Below are 16,042 nucleotides of genomic sequence, written 5' to 3' on the forward strand. Positions count from 1 at the left end.
GCCACATGCATTCAAGCTCATTTTCCTCGCACACTCTCAGATACTTGGCCATACCAACAGGACACCACTGCTTCACAGGCCCACAGTAAGAAATCAAAAAACCTTTAGCTGTCCCCTCTGATCTTTTGACAAGGCAAGCCCACTTTGCCAAGATGATTCTACTCCTGCAGCTCTCTCTATTTAATTCAAAACCTTTCCCTCTGCTCCTTACTTTAACTTCACTTATCAGGACTTTGTTCAGATTTCTGTTCCTTCACCTAAATGTCTTCCTGAGCCTTTATTTTCTTCACGGCCTGATTTCTTGTACCTTCTGTTCTTTTGGGAATCTGGTTTCTGCAATTCTCTCTCCTGCTCAGCTCCTCCTGACACCTGTTTCCAACTGAACTAAAGTTGTTTTCTGATTCCCTGGCTGGAATTTTACCAAACTACCTACCACGGAATCGGAGTGGGCGAGGGGCAGACAATGGAAATATCCGTTGACCTCGGGTGGGCATTTACTGTTTCCGGACAAGCGAGGCTGTAAATCCCTGCCCCCCTCTGTCTCTGTGGGTCCACTATTGCTGGGACTGGGAAACAGCCCAGTTTTCTTTCTAATTGTGTTTTTTTTTCTGACTTCCCTTCAAGAGTCATAAAACCCCATTAAAATGCAGGTAGACAAACCCAGAGACATGTAGGTATCACTAAGGCGAAACCAAAATCCAGGTTTCCCTTTTTCTTAACACACAAATACAGAAATATAAATTCAACTTTAAAGCTATTACGAACACCCACAAATAAATATCATAGAATCCCTATAGTGCAGAAGGAGGCCATTTTTTGGCCCACCTGACACAACATCTTAGCCAGGCCCGCCCCCTGACCTATCCCCGTAACCTACGCATTTACCCTGCTAATCCACGAACATTTTGGGGCACTAAGGGGTAATTTAGCATGCTAATCCCCTAACCTACACATCTTGGGAGTGTGGGAGGAAACCGGAGCACCTGGAGGAAACCCACGCAGTCATGGGGAGAACGTACATTCTCCTCACAGACAGCCACCCAAAGCTGGAATCGAATCCAGGTCCCTGGTATGGTGAGGCAACAGTGCTAACCACTGTACCACCGTGCTGCCACAAATACAAATATAACTTACTCAAACTATCTCTGTTTCCTACTAGCACTTATTGGACCAAATGGATTCACTGCTATCTTGCAGCTTCTCAGTATCAAATGCAGTATAAATTCCAATATTTGATTTATTTGCGACATAAAGGTTTTCTAATCCTGAGCATTGAGGTCATGGTTTTGTCATTGTTTCTGCATTAGGAAATCCAAAGAAGCATAAAGAAGCCTTGAAGAAAGCTGTAGGTGTGTCATGCACTGGAGAACCTTCACTTTACAATTCTCTCACCTTGGCCATGGAGACTTTGAAGTAAGTGTTTGCCGAAATTTATTAAAAACCTTTTGCCCTTCCACTCCTCTCCCCACTCACCATCTTTTGTTTCTCTGTTTTCCTGTTTGCATTCTCTTTTATCACCCCAAGTTGATTTGAGCTATGTTTTTACTGAGATTTTGGGCTAGATCGATTCAGATAACAATGTCTTCATTTTGATTTTTCTCCCCAAAAGGCACATGCCAGGACACACCAGTCGTGAAATACTTGTCATTTTTAGCAGTCTCACAACATGTGACCCATCCAATATTTATGACCTTATTAAGGTAAATGCTTCATATATTTTGTTCCGAAGAGATGGAAATGACCCTTGTGTACCTGGCCTGGCAGTTCGCACCTGTGGGAGGTAAATTGTTCCTATACTTTGGCATCCCAGAACCTGGGTTCCTGATTTCGATTCTTTGTATGACATATTCCCCACTAGCAAGTGTTATTTGGGGGGAAGTGATTACTTGAGATGGACACTTTTACAGAGCAAGTAGAAAAAAAGTTGGAGGTGACTCAACCTGAGCTACTTTTTCCACTTCTCCAAGAAGATCCAGGGGTGAATTTTATGTGCAAGAATTGGGACTGCTGCCATTCTGCTCATGTGTAAATTTTGCATTGTGACATCCAGTTTTGAACCTGATATCAACATGCCAATATACCACAATACAGATGTTGGGTGGCACTGACATCAGAACTCCATCCACCGTTTTAAAACAAATTATGAAACTATTAAACTCGCTAAAAAAGTTAATGACCTCAGTTTTGCATTGCTCACACCATAATGTGTTGGGTGTCTGAGGAAGATGATTGATTTGTGTTACTTTTTTTTGTCAGGAAATGTTGCAAAGGTGGCTGTAAAGATAGAGGCACTGTGGCTGACTTCACCAAAACAGGGCCGGGAGACATTGCTAGTGCTGGCAGTTTAGATTTTCATTCATTTTAGCCCTGCATTTGGGCTTTTCCTGATGTAAAAAAACCCAACATTTTGGAGTACAGGATTGTGCTGAGCATCGTTGTTCCCAAATGGGAATCTACGTTCAGTGGGAGGCTCCTCCTCCAGAGAAGGAGAAAGAGGAGAGCTGGTGACCAGGGATAGGTGTGCCCTGTGGGTCCATCGAGGTAGGCAACCTGCTGCAGAGCAGGAGCCAGTGCAGGGAAGGCAGCAGGCAGGTAGATGGAGGAGAAGGCAGTATCCTGCTAATAGAGTCTATTGGAGAAGGATGGCATACAGAGCGCCAGTGCCTCTGAAGACTCTGGTTTCCAGGAAGACAGTCTCATCAGTCTGTGACATGCTGGCTGATACATTCAATTGTGTAGGTGGGCACCTGATGTCTGTGGCCTTGAAGGTCGCAGTGCCCCTGAAATTTTCATCACAGGCTCCTTCCAGGCTTCAGCTTTCTCCCCGCTGGCTGCACACCACTGCATCAAGGTAATGGCTGATGCCCTGTTTGGCCCTGCAGGTGAATTTGTCTCATTTACTGACCACAATGCCTGTTAGGCTGAAGGAGGCAGAGACTTCGGCAGAGACTATTGCTGGTTTTCTAAAGGTGCAGGGCATAATAGACTGCACACATGTGGCCAATAAAGTGCCTTCTGGACAGCTGGGGTCATTCAAAAACAGAAAGGGATATCCTTCCCGTAACATGCAGCTGGTACATGAACGCAGCATGCGGGTCTGTGCACAGTATCTGGGCAGCTGCCGCAATGCCTACATACTAAGCAATTCCTAGGTACCAGGAATATTTAGTGGGTCGCAAGCTTTGGATGGCTGCCTTCTGAGGAAGTTGCAGATGTGGGTGGCGAAGGGAGAGGGTATTTGCTTAACTGTGGTTGAATAGCATGCTTTTTCACATATGAACGTGCATAACTATGGAAGCTGGTTGGTGTCTCAGTAAAAGGTCAATGTCTTCAAGAGAAGAAAGAAAAAGAACTGGCAGAAAAATGGAGAAGAAAAATATTTCACTGTAATTTGTTCGATCTTTATTGCGGCATTTTAAGATTTTTAATACAATAATGCTATTTATTTTATTTTACTTTGTGAAGTGCTTGAAGGCTGCTAAAATCAGAGTGTCTGTGATTGGTCTGTCAGCAGAAGTTCGAGTTTGCACTGTTCTCACCCGTGAGACTGGTGGTAGGTAATCCAAACTTTTCCAACTCATCTTGTTAGAGTTAGAAAAGAAAATGAGAAATATTTCTTCCATGTGCTTGCTTTTAAACCTCATCTAATCTCCGTTGTTAAAGCAACGAGTGGTTGAACTTTGGCCCCTGCTCACTTACCTGATTACAACCAGGGCAGTTAGAAGTGCACTACAATTTTAATCCATGCTCTTCATTTAAGGGGCAGAAATTTGCGGTGCTTTCCTGCTTCTGCATGAAATCCAGAAAGCTCAGTTGAAAGTGTGCGCCTGAATGTTAAATAATTGGAAAATTAGGCTCAAAGAGCCTACCAAAAACTCTCTGGGTTTATGCATAGGCAGGATAGTGGAAGGTGACTGATGCCTTGTATAGGTGTCAATGTCTTTAGAAGAGAGGGGGGAGGGAAAAAGTGCTTGTTTTATTAATTATCTGTGTACACGGAGTGAAGAAATTAGTTATGGTGCATTTAGTCTGTCAGCCACCGAATGTTTTAACTCATTTTTACCTTGCATCAAAAATTACTTCTTGTTGAAAATTGGCTTGTTTAATGATTCTTTCTTCCATGCAAGAAGGAAATGTATATATTTTTTCTAATACTCTGGTTGTGACTGCTTAACTCTAAATATTTAAGCAAATTATTTAACATGCACTAAACATCTGACTAACTTTAAACTATTAAGTCAGAATTGCACTATAAATGTTTTTTTTTCAATTGTTTAGTCATGAAATGTATTTTTCCCCATACCTAATCAAACCAGTAAACCTAATATTACTGTGATGCTTCTCAACATCCAATTCTTCGATATATGGAATCACTATTGCCATTTACTATATGTATTTGAGTAAAAGTCAAATTTTGGAGACCAGTCTTTTAAGCCAAAAGCCATGAGGTCAACTTTTGCATGTGTAATGTTTTTGAGGGATTGTCACGTGTGTTTAATTTGGGCCCATAGAAGATTGTCACAGTGGAATAGAGTAAAAAAAAGAACAACACTCTGATTCATATTAAGTCTTTAACATATATCTGTTTTAGAAAATAACAAATCAGTTTGAAAGTGAAATAATCTAGTCCACAAAATAATAGCATCTTAAATGTGTGATTATTTTTTCCTGTGGCTCCTTTCTAGGTACATACCATGTTATTTTAGATGAGAGCCATTTTAGAGAGCTGCTGAATTATCATGTGAGTCCTCCACCTGCCAACTCCAATTCAGAGTGTTCTCTCATTCGTATGGGTAAGTGCATTCTTAGTCAATTATTCTTTTTCCGACATGAAACTCTTTATGTTGTTTGCATCTTGGAATATATGTATGTTGTTTTTTGCATACAAGAACATCAAAAGATAATTTCTCAATTAAATTCGGACTATTGAAGGCCAGCGTTGGGCTAAAGAATGCAGTATTCAGTGGGATTTTCTTCATCAATAACACTTTCACATAAATGTGAAATTTATTGGGTGGAATTTTATGACCTCTTTATGCCTGTTTGGCGGCGGGAAAATGTTGTAAAATCGGGCGTAAAGCTGCTAGTGCTAATGGTGACCATTTTCACGCCTGTTGTGATTTTACGACACCCGGATTTCTGGCACAGTCAGCCTCATGCTGGAAATGGGCAAGGGGCTGATAAAATTATTTAAATTTATGTAAATGTTGATTTCCATGTGTTTAGTGAGCCCAGTGCTCAATCGTCCGGGCTCATTTGTCTTTATGGCCTCGCCAGGAGAGGTTCTCTCCAGTGAGAAAAACACTTGCTCCCCATGAACGGGGAACCATCATGTTGGCTTCGCCGATGGAACCAGAGGCCATTGAGGCCCCCAGGAAGGCCGAGTGCAAGGCAGGGTGCCTCTTGAGCAGCGCCAGCCTGGCATCTGGGCAATGCCCACTGGGCAGTGCCAGGGTGGGAGCTGTGGGAGCAGTGCCAGGGTATGGGGCCACTGGGGCGGGCCAATATGGGGAGGGGAGCCCACTGCCACTCTGCCTGCAATCGGTGGGGGAGGGAAGGGTTCTGCGATCGGCCTGGGCGGCGAGGGCTGCATCGCGGGCCCATGCGTTTGCAGGGGTTGGGGGGAGGGATTAGTTGAGGCTGTCTGCAGTAGCAGGGGCCTAATAACACGGTCTCTCTGTCTGTCAGACCCCTGCTACTAATAATGCACATGTGCAGCATCAGAGGTCTACCCATGCGCAATACCTCCCTCTACAGGCTGTCTGGCGAGTTAAACCCTGACCACAGCCTCTCTAGCTAGAAACTAACTAGTGCATCTTTTCAGAGACAGAGTGCATAATATTGGATGTGAAAACTCGCCCAAAAAGCGGCCTGGAGCTCCCATTTTCAGACTAACTGGACACTTAGAAAAAATCTCGTAAAATTCCACCCACTGTGTCTGGAAGACATTAGCAGACAGCATCTTAATACACTGCTTAAGTTGCATTCTGTGAGAGGAAAATCTTTGAAGATAGTTGTTGCTTGAGAACAAATGGCCTTTTCTAGAAAGTGAATATTGACTAGATATTCTTACCATGTGATTCTGCCCTTGCCTGGTCTTCACACATGACAATAGAGATCATTGGATCATGACCGGAAGTGGAAGTTCTCATCAATTTCACTTTCTACCCCAGGGACGATGAAGCCCTTTAGAGTGACTCAAGTATCATCCCTGCTAAATCAACTAAAAGAGGCTAGTAAAACAAACCTGAGGTTTTTTTTTGTCTTTTAGGGAACCTGAGGTTTTTATAGTCTGTGTGCCTGAGGTATTCACAAGATAAACAATCTAAATTAAATGAGGCATTCCCAGTTTATTAATTTGCTTAAAACAGAGTCCAGTCAAAGCTTCAATGCTTGTCCAGCTCAAACCTCTTAATTCTCTCTTAATTAAAACAGAAGACAGAGGGTGGTAGTGGAAGGGTCTTTTTCCGGCTGGATGCCTGTGACTAGTAGTATTCTGCAGGGCTCTGTATTGGGACCTCTGCTATTCGTGATTTATATAAACGATCTGGAAGAAGGTGTAACTGGGGTGATCAGTAAGTTTGCGGACGACATGAAAATGGCTGGACTTGCAGATAGTGAGGAACATTGTCAGAGGCTACAGAAGGATATAGATAGGCTGGAAATTTGGGCAAAGAAATGGCAGATGGAGTTCAATCCAGATAAATGCGAAGTGATGCATTTTGGTAGAACTAACGTAGGGGGGAGCTATACGATAAATGGCAGAACCATAAAGGGTGTAGATACGCAGAGGGACCTGGGTGTGCAAGTCCACAGATCCTTGAAGGTGATGTCACAGGTGGAGAAGGTAGTGAATAAGGCATATGGCAGGCTTGCCTTTATAGGATGGGGCATAGAGTATAAAAGTTGGGGTCTGATGTTGCGGTTGTATAGAATGTTGGTTCGGCCGCATTTGGAATACTGCGTCCAGTTCTGGTCGCCACACTACCGGAAGGACGTGGAGGCTTTAGAGAGAGTGCAGAGGAGGTTTACCAGGATGTTGCCTGGTATGGAATGGCTTAGTTATGAGGAGAGATTGGGTAAACTGGGGTTGTTCTCACTGGAAAGACGGAGGTAGAGGGATGACCTAATAGAGGTGTATAAAATTATGAAAGGCATAGATAGGGTGAACGGTGGGAAGCTTTTTCCCAGATCGGCGGTGACGTTCACGAGGGGTCATAGGTTCAAGGTGAGGGGGGGGGGGAGATTTAACACGGATATCAGAGGGACGTATTTTACTCAGAGGGTGGTGGGGGCCTGGAATGCGCTGCCGGGCAAGGTGGCGGAGGCGGACACACTGGGAACGTTTAAGACTTATCTAGACAGCCACATGAACGGAGTGGGAATGGAGGGATACAAAAGAATGGTCTAGTTTGGACCAGGGAGCGGCGCGGGCTTGAAGGGCCGAGGGGCCTGTTCCTGTGCTGTCTTGTTCTTTGTTCTTTGTTCTATTCCTAAGTGAAATCTACTTGCAACTTCAGCAGGCCCGATTTCCTGTGAAAATTGATTAACAACAGAACAATCAAGCCCTGGATTCAGGGTGTGCATAAAGTACATTTGGTGAATCTGACAAGTGCTCTGGGATGTTGGTCCATACATCCAGAGTTTGCCAAAGCAATGAACTTTTACTATAATTAGATTTGGTCATGGGGAGAGAGAATTTATAATTTTTTCAGCCCTGAGAACGGTTCCTGTTTGCTTTCCATTTCATTTTGCAGATTGTAGTGCTTCTCATTTACACCATCAACAGCAATGATTAGGCAGGTCGCTAGATAAAATGTGTTTAGTTTTGCAAATTAAATGTTTTTTATTGCAAAACGTAAATGTTCGTTATTTTCTTTCTGTTGTAAGGTTTCCCCCAACATACAATGATATCCTTATCAGATCAGGATGCAAAACCATGTTTCAGCATGGCGTAAGTATGATAACTGATAGACAGCAGTATAGAATATTATATGAATTTATATTTAATGCAAACTGAGTTTGGTAGCTTACCAAAGTCTTTCAGTTATGCAAACTGTTGGTACTCTTTAGCACTAAAAGAAATTAATGCTGAAGATTTAACTATATATATAATGGTGATTAGGGAAGTCGAACATTATATTTTGAAGATTTTGTTTGTCAATTGATTTAGACTAATCTTCTATAATTTACTATGTTATAGTAATTTTATTACTTTTTTTAATAGGTATATATATTGGGTCAATTTCCTCCTTTTTTTCAGTAACTTGATTTCCTACTTTGCCCAACAACTCTGCAGCTGAGACACTGGGTAAATTGTTCTCAAGATGCTGCTAGTGCCCCCAATAAGAGTTTTAACAACAGGTTAAAGTCCAACAGGTATATTTGGTAGCAAATACCATTAGCTTTCGGAGCGCTGCTCCTTCGTCAGACGGAGATGGAGTGCCCCCAATACCAGGTCAAATTTTCTCACTCCTTTTTGGGAGACAATGTTATGCCACCTTGATGCCTCGTGCCCCAATGGTGTAGATTGGGAAATGAGCAGAGTGGAACATCAATCTGATCCATCCTTGCTCTGTACTGGTATTGACAAGTTTCCTTTAGCGTCTAAAAATTTACAAACTTTATGTTGTAAACCGAGTATAATTGTGTTATTAAATTAGTTAATTAACTTGTTGCGTTTTCAGACATTTAGATAGTGGCAGCGGGCCAGTCTTAACACTTGGTGGATATTATTGTCCCCAGTGCAGAGCTAAATATGCTGAACTGCCTGTGGAATGCAAAGTGTGTGGTGAGTACTTTCACTTACAAACTTAAATACATGGTTGATAAGATCAGTTTTTAGGAAATGTTTGAAGGCAGAAAAATAAACAGTAAGGTAAAGGGGTTTTTGGAGGGAATTTTGGACACCAGTCGCATTGTTTTAGATTGTGGAATAGAGGAAATGGGATACAGTCAGTAATATTGGAGTCCAAAACGCAGGGAGTGAAGTAGAAATTAAGTAGAAAGAAAGAGGTCAAGTGGGCAGATGGGACTTGGTTTTGAGTATACATGCAAAACCTAATCCTGTACCTGTGAGTAATAAGATAGTAACAAGTAAATGGCAAATAGGAGAGAACAAAACTCTCAAGCCAACACTCAAGAGATGCCCATGCTGGAATAGGATGAGAGTTTATCTGCGATTATGCATTAATTAATTGTATTGGGGTAAGTAAGAATGAAAAGTTAAGGAAAGTAGTGCCATGGAGGAGTGCCAGCAGAGAAAATTGATGTGATCGATGTTGACAGGGAGGTTAAAGAAGGGTAGAGAGTCATGGTCAAGAGCTGTTGTGACTTCGACACAGTTGATCTTGGTGCTGGAGCAATGAAAAATAAAAAAAAACTATAATATAAAGCACCAATTGTACATAAAAGCAGCCCTAAGCTATGTTCCAAACTGTTTCTGTATGATATTACCATGTGACTTTTGACAAGTCTTTTGTAGGCCATTGAGTATAGATTACAGAAAAGTCAACTCTTTATTAATGTTTCCTAATATATTCTAGGAGGATGCACACAAAAATCCAGTGTATAAGGACTTGTCCTAACGCAGCTACAAATCTATCCTGATGTATAATGTATAGTTTTATTATCTGTTTTGGAGCTGTGTATGTGTTCCCTTGTCTTTTTTGAATGATATTTTGAAAAAATGCATTTTACACATTATGATGCAAAAATAGTTTTTGTGTCCTATTATTAATAATCTTTCTCTACGTAATCTCGTGTGGGCCTGTACAAACGATTAAAGGTATCTGAAGGCAGCGTGCTAGCCATAACTGGAAGTTGTTTTCCATTTACTTTAGGTCTTACACTAGTGTCTGCACCTCATTTAGCAAGGTCTTACCACCACCTGTTTCCACTGGATGCATTCAGAGAAACTTCCTTGGAGGAGATTCAGGGGGAAAGGTAGGTACACAGTTGAAAAATATCAATGTTTTTATTCAATAAAAACTGAAAAAGTAGTCTCAGTATTGTTTCCCTCTTAAAGTCAGCCCTCATTTATAAGAGAAAATGTTCATTAAACATTTTAATTTTACCAGAGCACTAGAATAAGTGTTCGTATGGCTCTATTGATGTATCATCTCAGCAATGCTCTCAGTCAGGAGGTTGTAGGGTCACGTCCTATTGGAGATTTGAGCATGTAGACTAAACTGGTGCTTCAACATGTTGCTGAGGGACTGCTGCATTATCAAGGGTGTTGTCCTTCATGAGATGTTAAATTGTGGCTCCAACCTTTTGTTAGATGGTCCAGAGGCACTATTCAAAAAAAAAAGCTAACATTTCTTCCCCAAATAACACATCAAAAACATGTTTATTTATTTGTGGACAAATGGCTGGCACAGAATAGCCACCACATAGCAACAGTAACTGCAGGTCAAAAGTAATCATTGGTTTTAAAGCTTATTGGGAAGACCTGGGGGAACATGATAAGACACAATATTGTTATGGTTCAGGTGAGAAACTCCAAAGTGTTTTATGAAGCCCACCTGAATCATAAGTTTTGCATCTTAAATTTGGCTAGGATAAGCACGAAATGCTTCACTTCAGGTGTGATTCAAATGACCCAATAGGGAGCTTTTGTCAAAAAAAATTATTTAAGAATATAATTAACATGTATAGTAAGAAAATTAGCAAGAGCTTTTATCAGTTATAAACAAGAAACAAAACAACCACTATAATGTATAAATGAATATCTCTAATATGTTCCAATTAAAACCAAAATCCAATGAACAAAACTCTTTAAACAGGTTGATCACTGCACAGGCTAAAGCTCACTTAATACTGGAATCAGGTTCCCTGGGTTGAATGCTGATTTCAAATGATCTTGAAAACTCAGAGCAGGTTGTAGTCTTCAAAACATAGATTCTTTACGGCAGGATGGCAAACAAGATGCGCTTTCAGTTAACTGGTAAAACTTTCAAAATAAAAACAAAGAGAGACTACTTTCAACGATGCTTCTAACATTGCAGCCAAAACGAAACTAAAAACAACCCTGGTCACCTGACCGGCACAATTTTTTTTTCCTATTTCTCCTCCCACCAGTGACATCACCTAAGGTTCTGAGCTGCAGAGATCGTGATTTAAAAAGAAAATCTCTTAAAGGGACACTAACATCACAATATAGATTAAATTATTTTTCTTTTAGGATTGCACCAGGCTTTATTTTGTATACAGCACAGAGAGATCGCAACTAAATAACTGAAGTCAGACCACAAAAGTGGAAGCTTGTGTTTTTCTTTCTGTAGCCTCTACAACCTATACTTCAGAGAACTATCAGATCTTTACATCTGTTATTTCCCACAAGACTTTAAAATATGTTCATTCCATAGTGTGCAAATCTCTAATTGTTTTTTGTATCCTCTAGATTAATAGATTATCCGCTAGATTAATCTATTAATCTAGCTCGAAAAGCTCATCCAGTGAGAGACTGATCCATACATAAAAAGAAGCCCTAATTACCATCTGGTTTTTTTTCAGAGTAAGCACCAAATTAGCCTCAGTACTCTAGGTTTAGGGAGGAAGAAACAAGCCGGAGTTCTTGCATTGTCATTTTTAGTGACCTCTCCTGGAAGAGTAGTGTGTGTACATTGGGAGCAGACAAGAATAGGCTTGGCTATGATATTTTACATGCTTTAATAGCTTGTCAACACTCACAAGTGGGGCTTGCATATAAGTGGTATTTGGGAAAGGAATCTGAAGATACTCTAGAAGTAGGAGTTTGAAAGGAACCATGACTTCAGGAGAGGAATAGAGGAAGAAAAATTGCCAGAGGAAGAGTAAGTAATATTTCTGTCCTTTTTTATTTTTTAGGTATTGTCAAGGTTGCCAGGGGGAATTGAAAGATCCAAATGTAAGTATTATGCATGGAAGACTTGCAGTTTCACAATTTGGAAAATGGTGGATCAAGTCATTGTTGCAGCCACATTAGTGCTAAAGAAATTGCACACTCAATGACACGTGTGACGATACTATGTCTTTAAGAAATATATTTTTATCATGTTTCTTGTAAGGGATATGTTTAGAATTCAGACCTGTTTTGTAGGGTGCCAATTTGTCTTGGAAAACCTTCAAATTAGTAGCTGGGAGCACAGGAAAAGTACTCATTTTAGACCTGGAGTGTTTGTTTAAGCAGAGCTATTGCACTTGTGTTTACTTGGGTTCCTCTTGGGGTTTCAGAGTAGAGTTTTGATTAGGTTGATTGACAGAGGCAGAGTCATGTGATTAATGTGAGGAGCTAAGCTTGCAGGAAAGAAACAGTTCAGTTTTTAAAATATGAGCAGTTGCAGCCTGAGCTGCCAAAAGACAACACTCCTGAAATGTTCTGAAAGCTCCAGGATCTTTAACCTAAGTCAAGCAAGAATACCTGTGTTTTGCTAATTAATTTTAAAGAGGAGTTTAAGTCTATAAGAGGAATATTGCTTGAGTTGGAACTCATAGCGATAGGTTGGCAGTTCAGAATTGTATCTTGTCATGTTTATATATTAAATTGTTAAAAGTTAAGCTAATTCATTTTTTTATAGTTAAACTGTGTTGTTAAATAAAATTTGTTTTGAAAAAAGCTTCCTAGTTTGTCAGTAAAGTTTTTAAAGTTTTGTAAAGAATCATTTAGAGAATCAGTAGAATCATATCTGGAGTAAAACATCTTATTCTCACATGAATGCCAAAACAGAAAATTGTTGGGGTCTAGTCTGACTTCATAACATACTTGGGTTTCTTATCTGGTACCCTAAGACATGTATATTGTTACAGTAATGATTCTGACTTCAATATCGTTAGGAAATATGATATATTAGACTACTTGGGTGAATCGGTAGTTTATTTAAAACAAATTCAGCTTCTCCATCAGGGGATCTACTCAAAATGCAGATGAACAGTATTCCAATCAATTAAGCATAATGTTGCATTTAAGGAGATTAGTAAATGCTGTGAATCATTAAGTCCAGTTGATACTGAACTTTTAAAGCTCATTTTGAATATTAAGATGCCAGCTCCCACTTGACATTTGCTGAAGAAAGATCTACTAAATATAGCACTTGGTTTTGTGTTTTTGAGCTGGTTAATCTATTGACATGGTGGTGGCTATTGAGTGATGGCAGGAGAAGGCTCAGCTGTGATGCTGATTAGAGTTCCGTAGCTTTCTGTCAAACATGCAATTGTATTTGTTCATGGGATATGGGCATTGTTGGCTAGGCCAGAATTTAATACCTATCCATAATTGCTCTTGAGAAGGTGGTGTTAGGCTGCCTTCTTGAATTGCTGCAGCCCATGTGAACACCCACAGGGCTGTTCGGAAGGGAGTTTCAGGATTTTGAATCAGTGACATATTTAAACAAAGTACTTCCTAGTGGGAAATTGGAGAATAAAGTATCATTGCCTCTTTGCAGCTGGCTAAATAATATTTCCGACAGACTTAATAAAATTACTACCTGCCCCTCGTCTTCCAGGTGAGATGGGGTGCATGGTATTGAGGAAGAAGATAATGTGCTTTCATGATTTTAAGATTATTGACTGATTCTGTCCTCTTATTCTGACAGGTATACATCTGCAATGTGTGCCAGAACATCTATTGTGTGGAGTGTGATATTTTTATCCATGAAACCTTGCATTGTTGTCCTGGATGTATTCACAATCAAACCAATCCTTAATAACTGTCAAACATAGTATTAGATTCATGAGGAACCAACTTTTAATAAAAGAATGTTGCCTGTGTCCATAGCTAACAGCCTTATTCACTGAAACATACGTTGGTTATATACCACCTGACCTGACAAATATGATTCTGACCTGAAATGTTACAATTATAGATTTTGTTAAAATAAATAGTTTTGCAAACTATCAATTATATAATTTTCATTAGTCTTGATGTTGCTGTTGACATAAGTTATGTACTTGTTAAGCTTCTTTGTTTTCAGTTTTAATTGATTTTCCTTTCATAATTTTACAAAATTTATTTTCTGATCAGTTTTTACTGATTTTCATCTGAAATTTAACAGACCTGGGTGGTACTTTTGGCTCAGTTGGTCAGTGCTTTGCACAATGTTCCTCTGAAGTGAACCACATGACCAATAGTCTCTCTACTGTGGGGAATCAGCCAACTTTAGTTGGAGTAGGTACTGAAATAACTAAAAGATTATAGAAATAGCTTCTTTGTTTCTAGAGAATAATAAAATCAGCTGGTCTTCTATCCAGTGAGATCTGCTTGAAATTACATTTATTGAATTTGGATAGAACTGGAATTGGCTCTCGTGCCCCATAATCACAGGGATGATCAGCACTTGTCTTGTACATGAAGAATGGCCATTTCAGCAATATCTGGGGTCTCCTGGTAGCTATGGAGCCCCTCATGAATTAGCACGTGAAGAGGAAAAAGTATGTTTTGACAATTTAGTAAAAAGATCTATTTTTCTGTGCCACTGCATTATTCTCCACTGTAACACTGATAAGTAAACTGTGTACTTATGCTGGTACTATTTTCTAATTTTCTTTTAAAAATAACAAAGATATCCTATGACATAGATGTACTTTGTTGAATTTTCTTCATTAGTTTCACTTAGAAAATTAAAATGCAAGTTACTCTTTCCAATTTCACTCAGATTTATTATTTTAAAGGGGGCGGCAGTAGCACAGTGGTTAGCACTACTGCTTCACAGCACCAGGGACCTGGGTTCAATTCCAGTCTTGGGTCACTGCCTGTGTGGAGTTTGCATGTTCTCACCATGTCTGCATGGGTTTTCTCCGGGTGCTCCGGTTTCCTCCCACATTTTGAAAGACATGCTGGTTAGGTGCATTGACCCGAACAGGCACCAGACTCTGGCGACTAGGGGAATTTCACAGTAACTTCATTGCAGTGTTAATGTAAGCCTTACTTGTGACTAATAAATAAACTTTACTTTAAATTTGCTTTGTCTCGCTGTTGCAGCAACCATGGAAGGCATTATAGTCAAACTCAGTATAGTTCTTGATCGGCAAACAAGTACAGAGTCCACTGAATAACAGTCTGATTGGAAACCCTGATGCTCCCAAACTGTAGCACCTTGAGCTGAAATTGGTTAACTTGGCACAGATTGCTAATTGAATCTGGGAACTTCGGGTCTGTGTGATTAATCACTATACAAAGCAACGTTTTTAGAAGAAAATCAAGAAATTGATGTTTTCTGAAATCTAAAACATTTCTGGAAATTTAAATGAAATTAAGGTTGAAAACAACCTACCTATAAAAAATGAATACTGTTTAAATGTTTATTTGTGAAAAGTATGTTTAGTTTGCTACTTTATAGATATTCGCTTTTTCAAATCATAAATATGTAAAACCTGCAGCTAAATTATAAAGTTTGACACTGATTAGCTTTTAAGCACTTGGGAGTTTACACTCTCCAATATTTCAAAGCCACTCTTCATTCCAGAGATTGTGAAGAGTTCTGTATTTACAATGCTTTTTGTTTCATCACTTTGTTCAAACATTCTTACAGTGGTTTTGCTCTAACATTCCAAAACATTAACAACTAGTTCTGTTCATTAAGCTGGTGTGTGTAGTGAACTCCATTTGCATACCTTTGCTTTATGGAAGTGCTTTTAAATTTGAAAAGCAACACGTAATTGAAAGAAAAGACAGGAAGGGAAAGATGTATTTTGCTTCTCAAGAGACATCAAGATTGCCTTTGTAGAAAATGTAAATGTTTTCCAAAATCCAAGTGTATTTTTGGTGATCGTAATATTTTGAAATATCAGTTACCTATTGATGCAAATCTAATTCAGGCTCATGCAGCAACGCAAGGTTGTATTTGGACAGGAATTTTAAAAATTAATATTTTACATTCTACCATTCTGTGTGCTTTACTAGACATCTTTTGTGGGTGAACTGTTTAAAGTCTGATCTGTATAAACAACAGGCCTTTATCAAGATTAATAATTATAAATTGTTATAATTGTTACTGAAATAGCTAAAGGATTTTAGAAATGGCTTCAGTATTTCTAGAGAATAAGAAAATCAGCTAGTCTTCCT

The 16,042-nt window shown here is 39.6% G+C and overlaps 1 protein-coding gene across 2 annotated transcripts in view; it reads left to right on the top strand.

Annotated features, from left to right (window-relative positions):
* gtf2h2 (general transcription factor IIH, polypeptide 2) overlaps nucleotides 1-14,522 on the top strand; it is a 30,730-nt gene extending 16,208 nt beyond the window's left edge. For both annotated transcript variants that reach the window (XM_078214877.1, XM_078214878.1), the window contains exons 8-16: nucleotides 1,308-1,413; nucleotides 1,610-1,700; nucleotides 3,466-3,553; nucleotides 4,686-4,793; nucleotides 7,891-7,954; nucleotides 8,688-8,791; nucleotides 9,843-9,945; nucleotides 11,851-11,890; nucleotides 13,575-14,522. In XM_078214877.1, coding sequence (XP_078071003.1) covers nucleotides 1,308-1,413; nucleotides 1,610-1,700; nucleotides 3,466-3,553; nucleotides 4,686-4,793; nucleotides 7,891-7,954; nucleotides 8,688-8,791; nucleotides 9,843-9,945; nucleotides 11,851-11,890; nucleotides 13,575-13,685 — 815 coding nt within the window. In that variant the 3' untranslated portion in view covers nucleotides 13,686-14,522. The remainder of the gene's footprint in view (nucleotides 1-1,307; nucleotides 1,414-1,609; nucleotides 1,701-3,465; nucleotides 3,554-4,685; nucleotides 4,794-7,890; nucleotides 7,955-8,687; nucleotides 8,792-9,842; nucleotides 9,946-11,850; nucleotides 11,891-13,574) is intronic.
* The last annotated feature ends 1,520 nt before the right edge of the window (nucleotides 14,523-16,042 follow it).

This window comes from Mustelus asterias, chromosome 6, assembly GCF_964213995.1.
Source record: "Mustelus asterias chromosome 6, sMusAst1.hap1.1, whole genome shotgun sequence".
Taxonomy (NCBI): Eukaryota; Metazoa; Chordata; class Chondrichthyes; order Carcharhiniformes; family Triakidae; genus Mustelus; species Mustelus asterias.